The sequence below is a fragment of the Panthera pardus genome, unplaced genomic scaffold (assembly GCF_024362965.1).
Source record: "Panthera pardus isolate Hobbes unplaced genomic scaffold, ASM2436296v1 HiC_scaffold_10, whole genome shotgun sequence".
In the NCBI taxonomy this organism is placed as follows: Eukaryota; Metazoa; Chordata; class Mammalia; order Carnivora; family Felidae; genus Panthera; species Panthera pardus.
The window spans coordinates 36245204-36268493 of NW_026526655.1; the positions used below are offsets into that span (position 1 = coordinate 36245204).

Here is a 23290-nt window from a genome sequence, read left to right on the forward strand (position 1 = left end):
TCATCTGAAAATTGGAAACAATAAAAGTCTTTAAATCGCTCACTAGCTGTGAGGACTAAATAAGTTAATACTGGCATAAGGAAGCCTCTTAAATAATAGCTATAATACTATAATGCTATACTGATAATTACTAGTAGTAGTACTAGCAGTCATATATTAAATGTGGAATTGTGTCTGGTCCTGAAAATACAGCCTCTTATATAATAAATGGCATGTTCTTTAGACCATCCAGCCCTTGAAATGTATCAGTGATATTTTGCCTTTGCAAATATGTCAATGTTGGAAACATTCTGGTGTTCTCACCCAATTCAAATGCTATTCAAGTTGAAATGCTATGAGCCCCTGAGGGGATTTGGGGAATTTTTGGGTAACATAATTGCTTGATGTTCAAGGGTCCTTCCAGTCTATATTTTGCATGATTATGACATCATCCATCATACTTTATTATAGGTATTCATAGCCTTGCTGACAGTTCTCTGCCCCCATATGAGGTTCAAATGACAATTTATGGTGGGTAGGTAAAAGTAAAAGATGAGTTTATTTGTTTTACTACCTGCAGGTTTCCTCTCGGGAGACAGTATCGAAGTAATGCTTGTTGGTGTTTGAATATTTGGGAGCTTGTTTACAAGGTTACCTTTTGACGAAATGAACTTTACAAGCATTGACAGAACATTTATGATTACAAAAGACTGAGCGCATTTTATGCTAAATACCCATTTTATCAGGAAAGTCAAGATGTTGAACTACCCAGGAGGAATTAAGTACACTGAAAATTGAATTAAGATCCGTTTCTCTTCCGCAAATTCTAAAATTCTTAGCAGCATTTAGATTCCAGTTTGGGCACTTGCTTTAGAATATTATTAATATTAACTCTTATGCAGGATAAGATGAATAACTCCTTCTCATTGTAAGACATGGTTGTGTAGTTCAGAAGGGTTTCTTTTCTCTAAGCGTTGTCTCTAAGTTTTTCTTTTAAAATAAGATTGTTGAAGTGTTTGAACATATCCTCTTTGGCTAAACATCAAAAGAATCATGCAGCTTCAAGGTCATTTGTTAGATCCCATTTACTTGCTGTTAGAAGAGAAAAGGAAGAGAGCGTCCTCTTTTAATAGGCTTGAGTATAATTCCAGATTCAGAAAGACTGGAAACTCTTCACTCTAGTGTTTTCAGAATTGCCACTACAGAATCCATGTGTGTGTGTGTGTGTGTGTGTGTGTGTGTGTGTGTGTCTGTCTGTCTGTGTGTGCTCGCGTGCACGCATGTGTTTCTGTTCACACACATACACATTAACACTTATATCTTCTACTTTTTTTTCTTCCTTAGAGATTCAATTCTTTAAGCTCTGTTTTTTTTTCAAGATAGTAAATGCACAGTTAAATCTTAAGTGCCGTAAAAGCAGCCTGAGACCTTGATTTCAATCAGGAGGTCAAGGATCCACACCTGAAGAGGCTGCCAGACACTGTGCACACATGCTATTCGGAGATGGAGCCAGTCATTGCTGTTGAAAAGTGTGTGTGTGCATGTGTGTGTGTCAGTAGGAGGAGAAAAGGGAAGGTTAAGGTATGTGTGAAGTAAACACAAGCTGCCGTAAAACAGTTCAAGTGGTGTTGATTCATCAACCAAGGGAGTGGGAGGAAAAACAAAGAATTCATGGCAGGTATAATGGTGTACAGAAAATAAACACCCAGAGAAGTACATTTTATTAACTTTCGACCCTCAGTGAAAAGGAAGTGTTGGACCTATACAGGCACATTTCATCTGATAGAAGCTTTGTGCTATGAATAGATGTTGCTGTGGGAGTTCTATCTAGTAGAATCCACTTCTCATGGGAAAGGAGTGATTTTGTTTGTAAAATTTCTGTTTGTGTCCATCCATTTTCAAAATGAGAAAAAGAAGTAATGAGTTTCAAATCTGGAAATTAGTGGTAGCAACATCAGAACTCTACCTTAGGGTTCTGCCTGAGAACCCAGGAAGTCAAGAGTTCCATGGCCTTCCTTGCCCCCCTACCCATCCCATTTCCACCCCCACCTTACCAATTTACATGTATCCCGGCTGATATAATGTGTAGAAGAGAATCTCATGCTAACTTACTAATGTCCCAAACTAAATGCAGCTACATTGTTAAATATGTTTCCTATTATCTGCTAATGTCTGTTTTAATAAAACAGTGGGAACTAAATGGTTGCTTCTTAATCAAAACCATGATTTCCTGACATAAGCTATGTGATTCTGTTACAAATTGCCACATATAGATCTCCTAAGTCAAATTTTTTTTCCCTCCTCATAGAAATAAATAAACAGTAAAATAATTATATACTCTGGAAGATCAAAGTAAATATGACTAAAACCTGGCAAAAATAAAAGTCCACTGGAAGGATTAAAAAAAAGGATCAGATTGCAAATTCTATAGTTAATGCTTAAATAAATATGAGAAAAATGAACAATCAATAATTTGATATCATTAAAAACAGATGTAAAAACTATATACAAATGGAATTGTCTGAATTTTGAAGTAAACATTTTAATGTCCATTTTTTGAATTTGTTGTTATTATAGCTAAACTATTTACACTTCTTCTTTAAAAAGTCCTAAGTTAGTTTGGCTTAGCATGTTAACTTTATTTTCCCCAGTGATCACAACAAAGTACATTCTGTTTACTTTTTTTCTTTAATTTCAAAGACAATCATGGTTGACACAGACATATTTGAGTTAACATTAGTGTTAATTCAGGATGGATGGGGAGAGAGAGTTTGTATACTCTGGTTTTAAGGTCTAGAACTATGAACCTGCTTCCCAGGGAATTTTGATAATTGAATAAAATTAAGTGGGTAGATAGGGTAGTAGGCTGGTTTAGATGGCATTTTTTATTGCTGTTCATCTCATACTGTAATTGCTTCTGGCCTAGATTTTATAGTGAAGAGCTCACAAGCAAGTATAAGAAAAGAAAATGTACCTATTGTATAAAAGCAGGGGGAAAGAAAAGACCAATATTAGCAGTTGTTTAGTGTGTAGGAGTTTTAATGTTGGACACAAGGATAATCCACAGGCACCTGGAAATGTCATGCTTACAAAGTTATTTTCAAGAATGCTTTGGATTATGTGGAATTTAACCCTTCGATTTTTCTTTCACAAGTTTACACATTTTAATGAAACACTTATTTTTTTAGCCTAATTCTTTTATGTTAACTATTTAGATGTAAACTTGCCTCATCATTTCTGTGAAACTAAGTGGCAGTTATACATGCAGTATCATCAGAAATCACACTCCTATAGCAATCCACTCTTCAGGGGATCTTATAAGAATAAGAAAGTGCCTTAACAAAGAAGGACTCATGTATTTTAAATGTGTTCTAGTTAAAAATTAATGAATTAGAAGAAAATAATGTTATGTCTAAAGTGTTTTTCGTCTGACACCAAAAGCAAAATGAAGTGTCATCTTTGCTGAGGTCAATCTCAACTATTTAATGTGTCATAAGAATTAAGGGTCGTTGAAAGTTCACACAAATACTAGTGGATATTGTAAAATTATTTGTGTCATAAAATAATACCACTAGAATGAATGGATCTAACCAAACCCCATATTTTGGCCAGAAAGCAAAATTATCCTCATCACTTTTCTTTTCTTAATCATTGCTCAAGAACCCCCTGATTGTTAGTTGTCTTAATTTTATTTATTTGAACTTATTTTGCAAAATATTAAAACGCTGGGAGAAATGAGGATTTTAAAAACCAGTGTTACTTTTCCAAGCCTGGTTTATTCTAGTAATCAGTATTTTATCTGACCCTGTCTGATCTAGTCTTGCAAGATCAAACGTCCAGGCCAGCAAGCAGACAGTAAACAAAGCCCGTGAAGGGTTTCAGTAAACACAAAGATTAGATGTTGAATGAAAATTAAACTCCTTGAACTAGTCCTCTGTACTAAAGTGGTTAAGTGGGTTGTGATTAAAAGAAATAAGTAATTATGATCATTATAGCTGAAATGATATAATGTTACCACATTTAAAGCACCTCTTGTACCCAGAAATGATTGTGTCATTTACAAAGTGGTGCCTCAGAGTTGAATAGAGAAATCAATGTCCCCTGACCTGGTTCCGTAAGGCAGCCCTAGCTTAGCCATGGTGGTATCGGTGGTCAGGACAATGCCTTTAATCAACTGCCGGTACTTCTGCCTCTGCTGTTGTTTAGCTCTGATGAGGTAAAAGCAGCTTACTTTTGTCTACCTAATTTTTCTGAGTCATGAAAGAAATTTTCTTTCAGCTTTGGATCTAAATGAAGGTGTTCGGCAAGGAAGTTTGTTCCTCTGCCTGTACTGCATCTTGCTTAAAGTAATGCCAACATCAAATCCTTGACTTTTATATAAATCCTGGAACTTATATAAATTTTATACGAATATTCATGGAAATAGAAACATCACTTCCACAACCAACCACTTACTGGTTTCCCAACATTTGGAAGAACCTTGTGCTTTTTTACTCTGATAATCATTGATGTGCATTCATCAATCACTTTTAGCCTGTTTGGCTCCCCCATTAGAAGTTTATTGGCTGTGGGGCTCCTGCGTGGCTCAGTCAGGTTAAGCGTCTGACTTCAGCTCAGGTCATGGTCTCACAGTTCGTGAGTTCGAGCCCCACGTCAAGTTGTCAGCACAGAGCCTGGAGCCTTGTTTCAGATTCTGTGTCTCCCTCTCTCTGCCCCTCCTCCACTTGCTCTCTCTCTCTCCCAAAAATAAATGAACATTAAAAAAAAAAAAGTTTATTGGTCGTGTCAACAAGTGAAAAAATGGCGGGTGGGAAATGCCATGGACCCTACCCAAGCTCAGGTGTGGGCCAATTCCTTACTTGGATCTTAAGAAGCTCATTCTAGCTGTATTGGTAGCTGCTTCTTTGGCTTTAGCTTTGTTCTTAAATGTTCATAAATGTTAAAATGTAAAACAGTCATTTGTCAACAATGTGGTTTGTAGATTAAGAGAAACAAATTTGCTATCTGCTTATATTATTTATTTAAATTTCTTTTAATGTTTATTTACTTTTGAGAGAGAGAGAGAGAGCTCGCGCATGCGTGCGAGTGGGGGAGGGGCAGAGAGAGAGGGAGACACAGGATCTGAAGCAGGCTCCAGGCTCTGAGCTGTCAGCACAGAGCCTGACTCGGGGCTGGGCTCCAACTCACGAACCATGAGATCATGGTCTGAGCTGAAGTCGGATGCTTAACCGACTGAGCTACCCAGGCATTCCTCTGCTTATATTATTTATAATACCATTTTAAACATATGCTTAAAAAAGGATGGAAAGGTGAAATGATATTTTTTCTAGCTCCCTCCTTTCCTTCCTCATCTATCCATCCATCCATCTATCATATATAATTATTGCTTGAAAGAAGTAGAAGATACAGTTCTTGGTTTCCAAAGGCCTACATCTATAAAATTAGTTTGAGCATCCATTTTATGTACCTGGCAGGATTCTAAGTGGGGAACATTACATAGTCCCTCCCTGTAAGAAAATTACAGTCACAGTTAAATGACTAATTTTAATTAAACAAATGTTTAGTGAGTGCTTCTGTGACAGGCCATTTTCAGTTCCAGAAACAACAAGAGATGTCTAGAAACACATGAGATATGTTTCCTACCTCTGGTTGTATTGCTGTCAACCTAGCAGGGGAGGTAGCCCTCTATCTAGTGAATATAGTGGTAGTGCAGAGAATGGTCCATAAGTTTTACCTGATAAGTGTTAGGTTGTGGGTGAAGGTAATTTGAAAAGCAGTCCATGAGTTATACCTTAAGGACAGTGGGATTTTGCAAGGAGAAAAAGAGAAGGAAGAATATTTTAGGCAACTGCAAGTTTTTGGGCATAGATGCAGAGGTGCAAAAGTGCAGGGATATTTAGAAAATTATGGGTGGTTGTCCAGTGTCTCTAGAATGACAGTACATTTATCATGATACTGTCATGTAAGAGATGTCCAGAATGGCTAACATTTGGTGAAAAAGAAACGGTAGGGCATGGCTAGGTGTGGGGTTAATGATAGCATCAAACAGTAGGAAACAAGCAAAGCTTTTTTTAGGATCTGGTTATAGGGAACATTTGTGTTATAATGATGAAAAATAAGGTTGCGACCTTACCTTGGGGAACTCTGAAAGTTCAGTTGAGGTATATTGAGAATTGGTGAAAACACTCCATCATCGGGAGTGATATGATGGAAATGGTGGTTTAAAAAAGAAATTTCTTTAGGGGAGCCTGGATGGCTCAGTTGGTTAAGTGTCTGACTCTTGATATCAGCTCAGGTCATGATCTCAGGGTTGTGGAATTGAGCCCTGCATTGGGCTCCATGCTGAGCATGGATCCTGCTTGGGATTCTCTCTCCCTCTCTCTCTCTGCCCCTCCCCAGCTCATACTTTCTCTCTCTCTCTCAAAATAAATAAATAAACTTAAAAAAAAATAAATTCTTTTAGAATTAATCTAAAACTATGTGTGGGGGTGAGTGTATATAGCAGGAGAGGAGGTAGGTGGGAAGGTTAAGGGCAGTATGTGCAACTGGGAGGAAGTTGGCAAAATAAAGTCTATTGCATTCATATATGGAAGTGAAGATAGGGAAGTGTGGCCTTGGCTTTTGGTGGCAGCAGTGAAAAAGAGAGAAGTGACCAATGCAATATGTGTGTGGGAAAGAGAAAAAGAAATCAAAGTAGAATCCAAGGTTTTGAGCGTAAGTGACTTTTGATGGTTTTGACAGAAATAGGCCAATATAAATTGAGGTTGCGGGTACTTCAGTGAGAGTTGATGAACTAGGTAGAAATATCCATTGGGCCATTCAAGATGTGGAACCAGCTGACCAAAGGACAGGACCAGAGGATAAATTTTGGAGCCAATGTTTTCAACATGATGGTTAAAATACCACCAAAAAAAAAAACAAAAAACAAAAAAAACAAAAAACAAAAACATTCTCTAAAAAAAGAGAATGAGAACACGAGGGGATTGGAAGCTTTGAAAGGAAAATGGCCTTGGGTTAAGAAGATGGGAAGAAAGTGAGGTTTCATGGAAGCCAAGGCAAGATGGGTTACTAGTGGAGAAATGTTATCAAGGGTACCAGGAGGAGGAGAAGAGATATTTGGAGGTTCTTAGCTTTGGCAGAAAGGGGACCATAATGACATTGGAGGAAGCTATTTCTTTGTAGTGTGATAACAAAGGGAACATATATGCATCTCAGAAGGGAATATGGCATGGAAATGAGAGCAGATATTGACTTAGGAAAGGATATAAAAGCAGCTAACTACAGCATTAGGAATAAGTGTAAACTACACTCCCCACCTCCTCTCCAGTATTCAGGAGAAAGAGGATGGAGCCAATGGAGGCCAAAGACTCTGGAGAGGAAGAAGAGTGCTAAGCAAGAGTTCTCAAACTAGGAAGGGATGGGATCTGAGGCACAGATGATGCTTTGCCTTTGAAAGAAAGAGAAATAGCCATATCTTCTTTAGAATCTGCAGGAAAGGAAAGGAGATGAACAAGAAGACAGGTTTTGGAGATGGAGTGACAGGTAAAGAATGAAACAAATCATACCATAGGTAGCTGTTGTGATTAACCATCAGTAAAAGAGAGAATGGCTGGGATGGGGATTGGTGAGGAGAATGCCTGAAATAGGTTCTGGACCAACCATATTTGGGCAACAATGGGAGCGTTGGGACCCGAACAAGGTGACATAGTTAAGGGTTTACAGTGGTTCAGGTCTCTTCAGTTAATTCTTACCTTTTCCTTACGGTATGCTTTAGATTTCTCAAAGCTTCCGATTTCCATTTGTCCTGCCCAGAAACAAAATGAGAAACTCAAAAACAAAGATAGATCTGGTGGTGCTAAATGAAGAATCTACAGTTGTGAAATGAGTTTTTGTATGTAGACCGGGAAGTGTCTAGCTGATTAAAAATCTCGTATGACTGTGGTGACATCATCTTATTTGGGGGAAATCAATGGGTTAGAATCAGAATTCTCTTGGTTTCTAGATCAATTAAATAAAAACTATTTGTTTTTCCTTGGAGGATATACAAAGTTAAAAGCTGAAAAGCACTTATCAAGTTCACGAGGTGCTCAAAGCTAAGTACAAGTACTATGTTTCTAGATCAATTAAATAAAAACTATTTGTTTTTCCTTGGAGGATATACAAAGTTAAAAGCTGAAAAGCACTTATCAAGTTCACGAGGTGCTCAAAGCTAAGTACAAGTACTATGTAAGATGTTAGGTCTAACGTGATAATTGCCTATGCTAGACATTGTTTTACAAGCTATTCACCTGATTGATGATAGGCATTCATTTCACCTTTTTCAAGAATTTGAGATTATCTAACATAGGAATCCTGAACTCCCAAGGGAACAGACAAATCTGGACTCATAGAATATAAGTCAGGCTATGAGTTCTAACATTGGACTTTCCAAGCTGTCATCTTTCTAAGTTTCATGTTTTATAGTAATTTTGACTTACTTTTGAATAATGCCCCTATTAGACCAAAAGTTTTTTGAAAAAACATCTCAGGAACACATCCATTTTGTGCCCTCCTCAAAAGCCCTGTGAACATAGGACTTTGAACATTGTAGATACTTATTTTGTTAAATAATAATAGAATTGAATTTAATATATGAACTTATTTGAACGTATGCATTTAAAACAGTTTTGTTTTTACACATATGATATTGTGACTAATTTTATTTGCTATCTGATGTCTTAATTGAGAAAAAATACAATCTTTGCCTTTAATTCGTATTACAAGTGTCTTTAGCAAATTAGTAATGGGTTAAAATCATTCTTTTTTTTCTGTATTAATTAGTTATTGAAGTAAAGATTTAGCAATAGTCAATTCCACTGAAAGAGACAGTAACACCTTTGTTAAGTAAAAATTAGAGACCTACAAAAAGCATCCCTTTAAGGTTTTTCCAGCTAGTTTATTGAATATTTTCCTTAAAATAATGGCCTAAGACATTTAAGTCCTGTAAAAGCAAACACAATGGCCAATGGAAAAGAATGAATTATGGGTTTATTGTTTCTTTGATTAACTTTTCTTTAATAGTCTGAATTTAAGAATTAATACACATAGAATGCCAATTGGCAAAGGGAGAATGCTCCTAAACAATAAAGTTATTGAAATGCAATTTTTTTCTATCGTGGTATATTCACCTCTGAAATTATAGTTTCAGATTAAAATAAAGAACAAAAATAAATAGATAAAACTTACTTTAACCTGTACAGAGAGTTACAGGAATACTCAAAATGACCAATGTTATCAAACTATGATAAAGCATTGTTTGAAACCAAAAGGGACACTAGTGTTCAGATGGGGAGGGGGCAGCTAAGATTACAGTAGGGGTAGAGGTGGGATAATACTCACTTTTTCCATGGAACATAATAGGTCCTATGAGCTTTTTTTTTGCCAAAACACCAAGGTGTCCCGCTTCAAGTGCTTTATGGTAGATATATATGTTTTTGTGGATCTTAATATGATGGAAAAAGGAAGTTGATAATAAGGGGAAAATACACCTAAGAAAACCAGTCATATGGTATTATCACAATGCCGGCTGGTATACTTCACTTATGGGGCTGGAAGCATTTTCCTTCCAAGCCTTGTTTTATTAGGAGTTAACAAGTTGGCTCTGAATATCTTGCTCTAGGCAGAGACTTTGCAAGCAAGTTCTCAACCCAGAGACAGATTCTCTTTAACAAATTTAGAGAAAAACAAATCTTTAACTTTCATAGTCCTAAAAGACTTAGCTTATTTTTCCCCCTTTTACCCTTCAGTCTTTTCAAGCTCCTACTATTTTTCTTTAATTATATTCAGTAAACTCTTCTGGTAATAGATTTGTTTGTTTGTTTGTTTTAATGGTGTGGGATTTACATTTGATATATATGGAATATTAGCTTTAGCTCTGGAAATCATGTCTGTATGTGTTAACAGAAAATGGATTTTATATAACAAATGGACTTTGTACCTCAGTTACTGCCTAGAACAGAATAAATCAGAAATATTTTCAGTGATTGGGCATATATTCAGTATTGGCATAGGGGTGCTGTTATGGTTTGTCAGGGAAATTAGTGTCACGACACCTTTTAAAAACAGTTTAAGTCAGTGAAAGACTTGGGTGGATAGTATGGTTAATTAGTGATAATATGTAACCCACCTCAGAGAGAAGAGTCAAAGTAAATAGCAGGTTGAACCACATGAAATTGCTATTTTTATAGATTAAAATTAGATATTGCCAATTTCATATAGTTCAATCATATAGGAATTTATTGTGATTGCTCAGGGTTTTCAGGTTCTTACCTGTATTATGTGACTATGTATACCCCCTTTTACTTCTTGTTGTTTACATGTTTCGAAGAAATACTTCATATTTACAGAGTTTATAAAGAGTACTTGCCAAAGCTCTCAATTGTGTGATTCATGTCTTTCATCAGTCAAGTGGGAGTCCATACTGATGACACTCATTTTGGGACAAAACTTTTTTGGCTTCAAGAAAAATAAAAGAATTGCAGATTCGTGAAAATAAGTATAATGAGTGTGAATTTGTATTATGATACAAGTATGTATTGTGTGTGTGTGTGTGTGTGTATACGTATATATATATGACTAGAATAAATTGCTAATAATAAAATTGGGATTGAATGGAATTATGTTTTATCATCACATAGAAATGCATTTTAAATTATAGGCAGGTGTTACAGGCCCATCTGTGTACCAAACAGTTAAATTTTCTGAAGCAAATCTATAGGTTGACTATGTAACACCAATATTACTCAGTACTGTATCTGTAGGCGCTGGCATCATTTCTGGCACATAACAGTTGATTAATAGGTACTTATGAATTAAAACAATAAACAAGTGTGAATAATCCTGTTTTAGTGATTAGCTACTTCAATTGTTGAGGAATCAGTGATTTCATCATTTTTTAGAACTGACCCACTTTTTCAGTCTGTCACATCAGAAGGGTATACAAGGCATATACTAGAGGCATCAGGTTGCACCCTTACCTTTCAGATAGCCCATCCATCCTCATGTTGCCAATGGGTGTACATGCCTCGTGCAAGGGTGTGTACACATACAAATAGAGTAGCAGGACTTCTCTGTAGGAAAGTAGATCTGTCCTGACTCAGATCCTACAATTAATAATAACCACATGCCCCCAGTTGGGCATTTTAGCAGAAGCCGTGGAACAAAGGCTTTAAGGTCCCAAAGACATAGGTTTGAATGTGATTCTTTCTTTAATACGTATGTGATATGATTTTTTCTGAGCTTCAGCTTCTTCAATAAAGTGGTCATAATAATATCTGTGTTATACTATTGTGAGAGTTCAATGACAATGATATGTCCAGGGCTTAGGTCAGTGCCTCAGCTACTGTATAAAAGGTAGGGCTTCATGTTGCCTGAAATGCCAGTATGTTGTAAAAGAGGTACATGAGCAAGATAGATATGAGAATTTCTGCACTCATCATAAACATTTTCCTATAAAGGGAATTTATTAAAAAGTATTTGTGACATATTTAGGCCCTGAGAAGTTGACTTTGAGTTATGCAGAGAAAGAGAAAAAACTAGGTTTTATTGGTCATGTGGTTTGTTTGTTATGTTTATGAGGCTCAGAGCCAGCAGCTGTAATCATTTTGAATATTTCTAAATACTTATCTACATTTGGACAGCTATTCAACCTTGAACAGATCACCTGACCTCTCTGATATTAGTTGGGATCATTGTCTCAAAATTGGGCTCCAAGTTTTGGGGGCTAAGGGGTTGGGGAGCAAGGAACTTGGGGTGGAGGTTTGGAAATCCAAAGCAGTGATATATTCAGGAATATCTTTTGTCTACACTCCAAGGTTTGGGTACCAATTCGAAATTATCAACTTGATTGGCAACTTTTCTACCAAGAGTGTCAGGGGCAAACCTGTGTCATACCTTTATAGAATCAACTCCAGAGTACTTTCTGAGTTGAAGGAGTCACAGAAATTTTGCCATTCCCTCCACCCCGCTTTCTTTGGCTTATATTCTTCTACCCAGGGCTTTTAAGAGAGGTTCTAGGGAATACTGGAGTGTTATCTTATTAGGGAATCTATTAGCACTCATTCATGCTAATCCGTTTACATTTGCATAAGCATCTTAATAGTTTAAGGAAAAAAATCCATAGGCCAGAAATTTCTCAGTGCAAAACTGTTTACCCAATTCATTGTATGCTTTCTAAGTATGGACAGACCCCAAGAGTTATTTCACAAAAGCAACTGTGTTAAGGTTTGCATTAAAATACGAGGTTCATAGTTCTGGAAATTGTATCAGTCTTTTAAGCAGTATTGGTAGATAAACCTGCAAGAGCAATACTACATCTACCGTGAGTGTCACTACATAAACTGCTATTATTCTTGTTGCAATAGGGAGTTTGGCAAAGAGAGATGTCTTAGGAAAGTCTTAGATTCTTGCCATAAAGAGTCAAGAAGCAGAAGCAGGTATTCTGAGAAAGGGAATTGTTTTGAAAATCCTAGCAGCAATTCTCTTTAAGACACTATTAGGTAAGTAACCTGGAAGGTTGCTTTAAAACCAATTTGCAGATAATCCTCCCTATTTTATAGGTAATCTCAATATCGCTCAGAAAGTTAGAACCCAGGCCTTAAAAACCCCAGTTTACTCTGACACCTATCCTATGCCAGCTTGCTGTGATTGACAGGTGTCTGATGTATGCTGATCAGACACTTCTCCTTTGACTTTTAAATTCTGAGTATATTTTGGGGCAGTTAGTCATGGAGTATATTTTGAATATTGAAATTTTACTAGGTTTACTTTACATAACATCTATAACAAATAGACATAATAAAAACAATGAAATACAACTGAGAGAAGCAGTAAACTAAAGAGGAAAACTTGTGTGTGTGTGTGTGTGTGTGTGTGTGTGTGTGTGTTTAAGTTTGGACATTTTCGATGCCTATTTATTCCCCGGGAAATACAAATAAGACATTAAACATTTGCTTTTTAAAAATACTGTAGAACATATATTTTACTTCTTTTGGTTGATGTAAGTATAACATGTACACATTTAGAGCATATTTTATTCCTTAAGTTTTTTTTTTCATTTTTATTATATTAACTTTTGAAACTTAAAGCTGTATTTGCGTAGCATTTCTATAAGTTTAATTTCAAGAATTGTGAGATTATATCATTTTATTTCCTGTCTATTCTTCTGCATCCCAATTTGAAGGCCAGAATATGAACTATTAAGCCTCATTTGGAGAAACTGAACAGCAACATATCCCTGTGTATACTGTGTGAGGCCATGTGATTCTGTATTGATAATGAATTCTTTTGAAGTATAGGAATTATTTTTAAAAGTGATATGATGTAACATGGCATAGTGACTTGAAAACAAGAGAAGATTGCAGTTCTTTAGGTGACCTTTGAGAAACAGCAGATGTTTGTCAGCGTGTCTTAATCAGGAAGTTTTGAAATGGGAAGCCTAATCTGTTAATCATAATTATACAGAGATTTTCTGAAACTTACAGTAGTGCTTTGACAAAGATCTTTCACATAGATACTGATCATCTAAACTTTACTGATACAATTCTGAGATAGTAATATTTTTCCTGTGGTAAGACTGATGTCCAGAGAATCTCCACCTTGCCCCACAAGGAGGCCCCACAGCTAATAAGAGGTATGGATTTGAGTACAGCTTTTTAATACCAGGTCCAATCAGTATAACATTTATCATCAACCAAAACTAAAGATTTTTCACAGATAATAAAATTTTTTAAATGGTTATTTATTTTTGAGAGAGAGAGAGAGAGAGAGAGAGAGAGCATGAGCAAGCATGAGTGGGGGAGAGGCAGAGAGAGAGAGAGGGAGACAGAATCTGAAGCAGGCTCCAGGCTCTGAGCTGTCAGCACAGAGCCCAACGTGGGGTTCGAACCCACGGACTGTGAGATCATGACCTGAGCCAAAGTCAGATGCTTAACCGACTGAGCCACCCAGGCACCCCAGATAAAGTTTTTTAAATGCTTATACATTTATAATATAGTGAATGTTAAGTAAGATTAGAGGGAAAAAAACAGGACAACAGACTGACAGTTAATAAGTGTCTGGTGTAGCCTCAAAGACAACAGTATAAAAGCAAAGACAACATAGAACAGTGAGTCTCAAACTTTAGCATACATAAAAATTACTCATCTCAAAAGACAATCAAGGGCACCTGGGTGGCTCAGTTGGTTGAGCGTCCGACGTTGGCTCAGGTCATGATCTCAGTTTGTGAGTTCGAGCCCTGTGTTGGGCTGTGCTGACAGCTCAGAGCTTGGAGCCTGCTTCGGATTCTGTGTCTCCCTCTCTCTCTCTGCCCCTCCCCTGCTCACACTCTGTCTTGCTGTCTCTCAAAAATAAATAAACATAAAAAAAAAGACAATCAGTGAAAACAAAGATGATATAGATGTTGGTGCTTAAACTTTCGTGTATGTAAGAATCATTGGAGAGATTCTGATTTCGAGCCCATGAATTTGTGTTTCTAGCAGTCTTCCAGGTGATACGGATTTTGATGGTTCAAGGACTATATAGCAAAGACCTGAAATACACAATGTATATAAAACATAAGTATATATCAGGGATTTGTTATAATTAAATACTTGACTTCCTGGATATAATGTAAAATCGCTTGAAATAAAATGAGATTTTTGCGGGGTGCCTGGGTGGCTCAGTCGGTTAAGCGTCAAACTTCGGCTCAGGTCATGGTCTCGCGGTTCGTGAGTTCAACCCCCTTGTTGGGCTCTGTGCTGACAGCTCAGAGCCTGCAGCCTGCTTCAGATTCTGTGTCTCCCTCTCTCTCTTCCCCTTACTCTCTCTCTCTCTCAAAAATAAATAAACATTGAAAAAATGAGATTTTTGCACCAAATATCTTTTAATTGTAATGCAGATTACTCCATGGGAGGAGTGTGACTTTCTAGTCTGTGAACAACCAGTCGCAGCCAGCAATCATGGCCACTAAATAGCTACTGTTCATATGGTGCACTTGGTTAGAACATCAACTCTGTGAACTTGGGGAGGCTTTAGGAACCCCTCCAGTTCTAAAGCAGGGCTACAAAGGGCTTTCCTACTTCAGAGTTAAATGGAATCCCAGAAGCTCAGGGAGTGGTTAGATAATGGTTTCGCATTCCCTAAACTCAGTCACAGAAAGCTCAGAGGAATCTGTAAGATATCCTGGAACTCTGAGTTCCTCAGAAACTTGAGCTGACTCCAGATCTGAACTGTTCACCTGCAAGGCCCCTAGACGGAGACCCTTTCCCACAGGTTAGAAGAGCTACAGAAAGCCTCTAAAGCTACCAGGTATAGAAATATTTCAGCTCCACTTGCCTTGACAGTTCTTTCTTCAAGCCACATCCTACTTAGAAACTTGAACTTGAAGCTGGAGGTATCATTCCTTCCCAGGCACACAGATCACCTTCAGGACTTTGGCAACAGTAGAATCAAATTCATTGTGAATTAAGTTACAACTCTGATTCAAAGCCCTAGAAGTGGTGTGTTTTATGTCTCTTTAATAAGTAAGCAGTTTGGCTCTATTGAGAAGATTTTTGGTTGTGAATGTGAACATTGCTTTCATCATCAGAGGCAGGACTACCATTTGTCCTTCACTTTTTTCCAGGTTTGTTTGTTTTTTTTTTTTTGTTTGTTTGTTTGTTTTTTTTTTTTTTTTTTTTTTTTTTTTTTTCCCATAGCTAAATATTGCAGACATTGAGATGGACCCTCAGAGCCAAGGTGTTGTCTCTGAATTTGGTTTAGTTTAAGACAGACTTAATATTATGTTTCCTTAGAGTAAAGAAAAAAAACATAAAATCACATACTGCTCAGGTCATGATCTCACGGTTCGTGGGTTTGAGCCCCATGTCAGGATCTGTAATGACCACTTAGAGCCTGGAGCCTGCTTCAGATTCTGTGTCTCCCTCTCTCTCTGTCCCTCCCTGGCTTGGGCTTTGTCTCCCTCTGTCTCTCCAAAATAAATAAATAAATAAATGTTAAAAAAGGAAAGGAAGGAAGAGAAAGGTAGAAGGGGAAGGAGGGAGGGAAGAAAAGGAAGGAAGGTAGGAGAGAAGGAGGAAAGAAGGAAGGAAGGAAGGAAGGGAAATAGAAAAGAAATAATGAATGTCCAAACTCAATTTTTAGATGGAGTCTTGTGCATTGTGATGCTCCTCTGACCTTTTTTTTTTTTTTTTTTTTTTTTTTTAAAGCATTTGTCTTTCACCTGCTGTGGCTTTAGAGGCTAAAATATTATTATGATATTTTTATGAGAGTGGTAGAAAAAAAATGAAAAAGCTTTTCAAATTTAGCAAAGTCTGTACAAATTTTTACTGAAACCATTTACTGCTCTGGTCAGTGGAGATGTAGCTTGTTGATGAGTATTTGATTTTTAGGCATTCTTAAAAGTGAGGCCTTCTTAAAAGTGAGGATGATGATTTTTTTCTTTGTTTCTTTTTTTAATGTTTATTTATTTATTTTTGAGAGACAGAGAGAGACAGAGAGAGACAGAGAGAGAGACCAGGGGAGGATCAGAGAGAGGGAGGGAGAAACAGAATCCGAAGCAGGCTCTAGGCTCTGAGCTGTCCACACAGAACCCAACACGTGGCTTGAACTCAGAAACTGAGATCATGACCTGAGCTTAAGTCAGAGGCTTAACCAACTTAAGCCACCCAGGCTCCCCTTTGTTCTTTCTCTCCTGGCTTTTATTTGTAGAGCTATCAGGGACTGAAAAACATTGACAAAGGTTCTTCATTTGACCAAATTTTACTCAGTCTTTTAAATCTTCTCCATGGCCCATCTGTGCATTTCCTTGTAAAATCCAGTTTGAGCAAGAACCCTGTTAAGTCAGTTTAACCTGAACCCCCACCCTTGATATCTGATCACCCCTCGATATCTAATTGGGTTCCTCATCTCCTGTCATCCCCCTCAGGTGATGTTTGAACACCCTGGCCTGTTTTTGGCAAAGAAGCAGGTTAGGTCAGTTTAGCCAGAACTCCCCTTACTCCTGATGTTGCCTCTTAGTAATTTTCCATCCACCCATCCCTACCTTGCTCTTTGTCTATAAATTCCCATGTGTTTATGCTGTTTTAGGATTAAACCCCTTCTCTCTCCCCCACTATAAAATCCCATTGCAGGCATCCCTTTACCTACTGCGATGGTCCTGGATGAGGTCTGCCTTACCACCTTTAATGAGTGCCATTGAGTATTTTTTTCTTTAACAACTTAAGGGGTATCTTTTGTCTTATAGGCAACGTTTTAAGACTCGTAGTCTGTGGGCAGTGTCTGGTTTTCAGAAATGTTTTGTTTGGTGTTTATTGCAAATGGATTTAGTTGCCAATGCTTGAATAATAGGCACTATCATGTAATAATCCAGATTTTCCATTTTCTTGAAAAAAAATCTGAAGAAATGACAATATGAGAAAGACAAAAACTGGCTGAGGCAAGGTAGTGTCTGCTTCCTCTGGACGGGGCAGGCTTTCCCTTACTTCCCCTTGTGCCTCTGCGGTTGGCTTCTCTGGCTATTTTCCTCCACCTGGAGGTGTAGGCCTTTGCCTTTGCAATTCCTTCATTATGGTTTTCTAAGTACTTAGTACTTCATGGTGTTACTACGTGTCTGTAAGGACACTTCCACAGTCCGGTTTTTAATTATATGAATTTCTAAGGATCTGAGAACTCATAAGAAAAGGAACATACTATGCATAATCTTGAAGGAATATGGAATGACATTATTCAGATTCATATTGCACCAATTCATACAGGTTTCTTGGAGCTCTGATGTTAATGCTTAATTGTGTGCATAATTATAACACTATAATTGTGTGTCAATAGAGCTTTTTATTAATGATGTGATTTAGATATATTTCAAGAAAGTAACTCAATCAAAGTTGAGTTACTCAAATCAATCAATTAAGCCATTGAGAAATGAAAATACTGAAATTTTGGAAAATTAGCTTTTGGTCAAAGAATGCATGCTATAAGAGGATGGTTCTATATATAAGTAGAAAAAGAAATGGACAAGAGTTTTACATCTTAAGCACCTGAGCACATAATTTAGTATTTTAATTTGCCTTTATTTTGGCTGAATTCAAAAGGAATTAAACAAAAACGAACCAAGTGTCTACTAGGGCCAAGTATTTCTGTCTATAAAGTACAGTTTTACTCAGAAGCAGTCCATGGTTTCTGCACTTCTTTTAGTAAAGGAATCATAAGAGTGATTCCTGTCCTGGGCAAACTGTGTTACATTACCTTTTGAAGGCTCTCAACCATGTGCTTGGTTTGGTTTTAAGATTGTATACCTTAAAGTTTAATTAATACAATGACTGAAAAATGCTTACATTTAAAGGATAAGATTAACATAATTTGTTCACCTTGAACGATGTGAAGGAAAGGTGAATACAATGATACGAATTACATTGAAAAGATTAAGTTAGCAATTGAGACTTTAAAGAAGTCTGAGGTAAACTTTACTTACTTGGGGGTTCATAGGAAAGTTAAGCAATCACTTTGCTTTTTTAAGCAAAGCAGTAATAAATACTGTATATGTCTCAATATAAGGTGATCCCAAGACACTAATGTTTATTTCCCCAAATGAGAAGTTTTGAATATATAAAATAACCATTAAGCATATGGATAATGGTCAAATATTTACTTATATTTTAATGTATTAACTTCCACCTATGTATATTAAAATCACATATTACGTAGAATATTAATTAAAAATACTACTTTTCTCCACCCTTAAAGTTCATGTGATTTGGCACTCATGTCTCTGCCATTACAGAACCCGTGTTTGGAGTCACCTGATTTTCTAGCACACACCATTTCTGTGAAAGTTCTTTTTGAGACTTAGTACTTTTTTGATAAAAATATGATTCTGACACTCCAAACCATATACCAAACTACAGCATCATTTACATAATAATGGGACAATTATTTTTAAAAATTTGTCCTGTGGATGACTACTTCTTATTTTCAGCATGTAACCATCTAAAGTAGTGTTCTTTAGGGGCGCCTGGGTGGCTCAGTTGGTTAAGCAGCCGACTTCGGCTCAGGTCATGATCTCACGGTCCGTGAGTTCGAGCCCTGCATCAGGCTCTGTGCTGACAGCTCAGAGCCTGGAGCCTGTTTCAGATTCTGTGTCTCCCTCTCTCTGACCCTCCCCCGTTCATGCTTTGTCTCTGTCTCAAAAATAAATAAACGTTAAAAAAAAAAAAATTAAAAAAAAAATAAAGTAGTGTTCTTTAAAGTCTTAATAGTCTTTTGCATGATCATATCTAACATTTGCAACTCTAACAAATAATTACTAAATCTGTTTGGAATTTTTACTTTAAAAAACAGATACTGTTAAGTTACATCTGCAAGGATTTAAAACTAGGAATGATGGAGGTTGTTTCAGCTTAAATGTGTTTTCTCCAAACAAACCTTTGTTTTACATAATAACATAATACAGAGATTTAGATAAGGATTTAACTATGAGGTGATTAATTCACTCCTTCCTGGGAAATATTCTTGGGAGAGGAAAAAATTCTGCCTCATGCTTGAACATATATGATACTTTCTTTTACTTCTGCCTTTCCAGGTTATTCCTTAAATCTTCACTAGTAAAGTGCAATAAAATGTAATAAGGTAGCTATCTGGGGGGTAGAGGGGAGGAAGCATCTTATTTAATGAAAAGTCAAGAAGATGTTATAAATATTGTTTCTTCCTTATCCTTGTGCATAGAACAATCATTAACATATCCAATTTTTACAGAAATATTCCTATACCAAAGATAGCAAGTGAGTAGATAAAAGGATATACTTCATGGCACATATTTTCTATGAATGTTCCCATAGTTGTATAATACTTATTGTGTGAGATTTTTATTAGGAGGTAGCAGTTAATTTGGCAGGAGATGTTGTCCTTGTCATTTCCTGATAACCATGAACTACACCATTAACCACAAACTACAGAAGATGAGAACAGCTGGTGTTTTTATAACAGAGGGTGATGAGGGAGATAAGAGAGCTTGGGAATACGAGAGGATTTAGAATTGATCATGCTTAGTGGTTTCTGTCTTAGTTATTCAATAAAATGCCTACTTTTAGGAACTGAAGAAAAATGAAGTAGTAAATATTATTGCTTTCATATCACCTATGAAAAAATTATTATAACATTTTTCAAGGAAGGAAAACTCACTTTTACTCTTGGGCTTCCAGCTTCATATGAAAAAAGTTTATGTCATTAATATACCAAAAATATGATAATTTTGTACTGCATATATTAGCAATAAATTGCACCAATGAAAATAATGATGGATTTTCATTTTTTATCTCTTAACAGTGGAAAGAGTGGAACGAGAAAACCTTTCAGACTATTGTGTTCTGGGCCAGCGTCCAATGCATTTACCAAATATGAACCAGCTGGCATCCTTGGGGAAAACCAACGAACAGTCTCCTCATAGCCAAATCCACCACAGTACTCCAATCCGAAACCAAGTGCCCGCATTACAGCCCATCATGAGCCCTGGTCTTCTTTCTCCCCAGCTCAGTCCACAACTTGTTAGGCAACAAATAGCCATGGCCCATCTGATAAACCAACAGATTGCCGTTAGCCGGCTCCTGGCTCACCAGCATCCTCAAGCCATCAACCAGCAGTTCCTGAACCATCCACCCATTCCCAGAGCAGTTAAGCCAGAGCCAACCAACTCTTCTGTAGAAGTCTCTCCAGATATCTACCAGCAAGTCAGAGATGAGCTGAAGAGGGCCAGTGTGTCCCAAGCTGTCTTTGCAAGAGTGGCATTCAACCGCACACAGGTATGCTTAGCATTGCACATGATAGTTGGTGGTTGAAATGATACTAAGGACAGAATTGTGACATCTTCTTTATCTCTTCAAAAAAACTTTATCGATCCCAGAGCACACAGAATTAACTAGTAATCCTTAGCTCAGGAAATACTTGATACGTGCATAGCCATAATTAATTAATTTCAGTAAATAATGAATATCTGTGAACCCATCACCCAACTCAGGACCCAAAATGTTATCAATGCTTTGGGCCTACGTGCTCCTTTCTTTCCTTATCTTCTCATCTGCTTTTCCCCAGGTATAACCCTGATTTGAATTTTGTGGTTAACGTTCACTTGTTTTTTAAAAACTAGTTCTAAAACTACTTACGTACGCACAATCTATTTACTTTGTTTTTGAACTGTATAAAAAGAATATCATTGTATGTCATAATTTCTATAATTTTTTAAGTTTTTCAAAATATACAAGTTAGAGTTGAGATTGATAAAGTGGGGGTGGGGGAGGTACCTGGGTGACTCAGCTAAGCATCTGACTCTTGATTTCAACTCACTTCGTAATCTAATTGTTCAGGAGGTTGAGCCCCGTGTCAGGCTCTGTGCTGACAGTGTGGAGCCTGCTTGAGATTCTCTCTCTCCCTCTCTCTCTCTGCCCCTCCCCTGCTTGCTCATGTTCTCTCTCTTTAACAAAATAAATAAACATTAAAAAAAAAAGATATTGTTAAGGTGGTAATGGATAATTTACTCATATTTTTCAATATTTTGAGGTAATCACATGCCAGTATAATACCAAGCAATAAAAAGATAAACAGTTTATCTATGTAGATCTTATTCTATTGAGGACCTCACCTCAGAGTTTCTGATTCCATAGTCTGGGGTAGGACCTAGAAATTTGCATTTGTAGCAAGGTCCCAGGTGATTCTGATGCTGCTGGTCTGGTAGCCATATTTTGAGAACCCTTAATTTGGTCCTTACATGAGTAACTAGAAAGTAAAAGTGCCAATCTCAAGGAGCTAATGACCTAGTAGTAAAAAAAACCAAAATATATTCAGATAACAAAAGTAAAATGTGAAGTAAGGTGAGTGGTGTAGGAGAATAATGATGGTTGTAGTGGGTATCTATGGGGAGCTGGGGGTAAGGAATACTTATAGTAGGATGAATATAGTGAGTCTTGAAGAGGACAGTAGGTTTAAATTTGATCACCCTACTAAATGCAAGGCAGGAAGCTAAGCTCAGTGCAGATGCAAAGATGAAAAAGATCATAGGCAAGCACCATATGTAAATACCTGACTTGAATATTAAGTTTCTGGGGAGTTAGACCTTGAAGGATAAATAGAATTTAACAGGCAAAGATGGAGAAGAAGGGTACTTTAGTCTAAAGGAATTAACAAGAAAAGTGCTGAGTCAGGCATGTGTGGGAATAGTTGGTAGTTGATAGCAAAGCTAGATAATAAAACTTAAACGGGGAAATAGATCAAAAAAGGTCTTAGGGCCATGCTAGGAACTTTGAACCTTATTTAATAGGCACTAGAAGCCATTGAAGGTCTTATGTAGGAATATGCTATAATCCAATAATCAGAATTGGACCTTAGGAAGATCTTTTTCTCTCTCATGATAGCAAGAAGGTAGGAATATCATTTAGAAGGCAGCCATAAATATCCAGCTGAAATGTGTAGAAGTTCTGAACTAGGCTGGTGGTGGTGGGATAGAGAGTACAAAATCAAGAAGAATTGTGGAAGTAAAATTGACAGAAAGTGCAACCACCTGAATGGATAAGAGGGATGGACAATAAAGATAATGCCAAGGTTAGAGCCTTGTGGCTGAGAATAAATCTGTAATTATTTAGAGAGTCAAAAAGAACATTGAAAGAGATAGTTGGAATAAGTTTAGTGATTATTTTGGATCAGGCTATTTTGACTCCGAAGTGCTGGCAGATTTTTCTTTCTTTCTTTCTTTCTTTCTTTCTTTCTTTCTTTCTTTCTTTCTTTCTTTCTTTCTTTCTTTCTTCCTTCCTTCCTTCCTTCCTTCCTTCCTTCCTTCCTTCCTTCCTTCCTTCCTTAATGTTGATTTATCTATTTTGAGAGAGTGGGGGAGGGGCAGAGAGAGAAGGAGAGAGAAAATCCTAAGCAGGCGCTGCCCTGTCAGTATGGAGCCTGATGCAGGGCTCAAACTCACGAACTATGAGATCATGACCTGAATCGAAATCAAGAGTTGGACGCTGAACTGATTGAGCCACCCAGGCACCCTGTACTGGCAGATTTGTTCAAATGAAGGTATTCAGAAGTCATTCAAAATATGAGTTTGGTGCTAAAAAGAGTTTTCAGGGTTAGAGAAAGATTAGAAATTTACTGACAGAGCCTGAGATTTAGAGAGTCGAGGGAAGGAAGAGGAGAAACCATCACCACTACTCCCACCAGGAAAAGAGATAAAAGAAATGCCAGTAGAGATGGGAGCAGGTGGAGATGGAAGAATAGGGAGGTAGTAGTGAGAGTATACAGAACATGAATAAAGAGTTTG

General features: G+C 37.1%; 1 protein-coding gene across 3 annotated transcripts in view; it reads left to right on the plus strand.

The window, feature by feature from the left end:
• SATB2 (SATB homeobox 2) overlaps nt 1–23290 on the plus strand; it is a 194063-nt gene that overhangs the window by 96306 nt on the left and 74467 nt on the right. For all 3 annotated transcript variants that reach the window (XM_053906566.1, XM_053906560.1, XM_019428367.2), the window contains one exon: nt 20314–20786. In XM_053906566.1, the coding sequence (XP_053762541.1) occupies nt 20314–20786 (473 nt within the window). The remainder of the gene's footprint in view (nt 1–20313; nt 20787–23290) is intronic.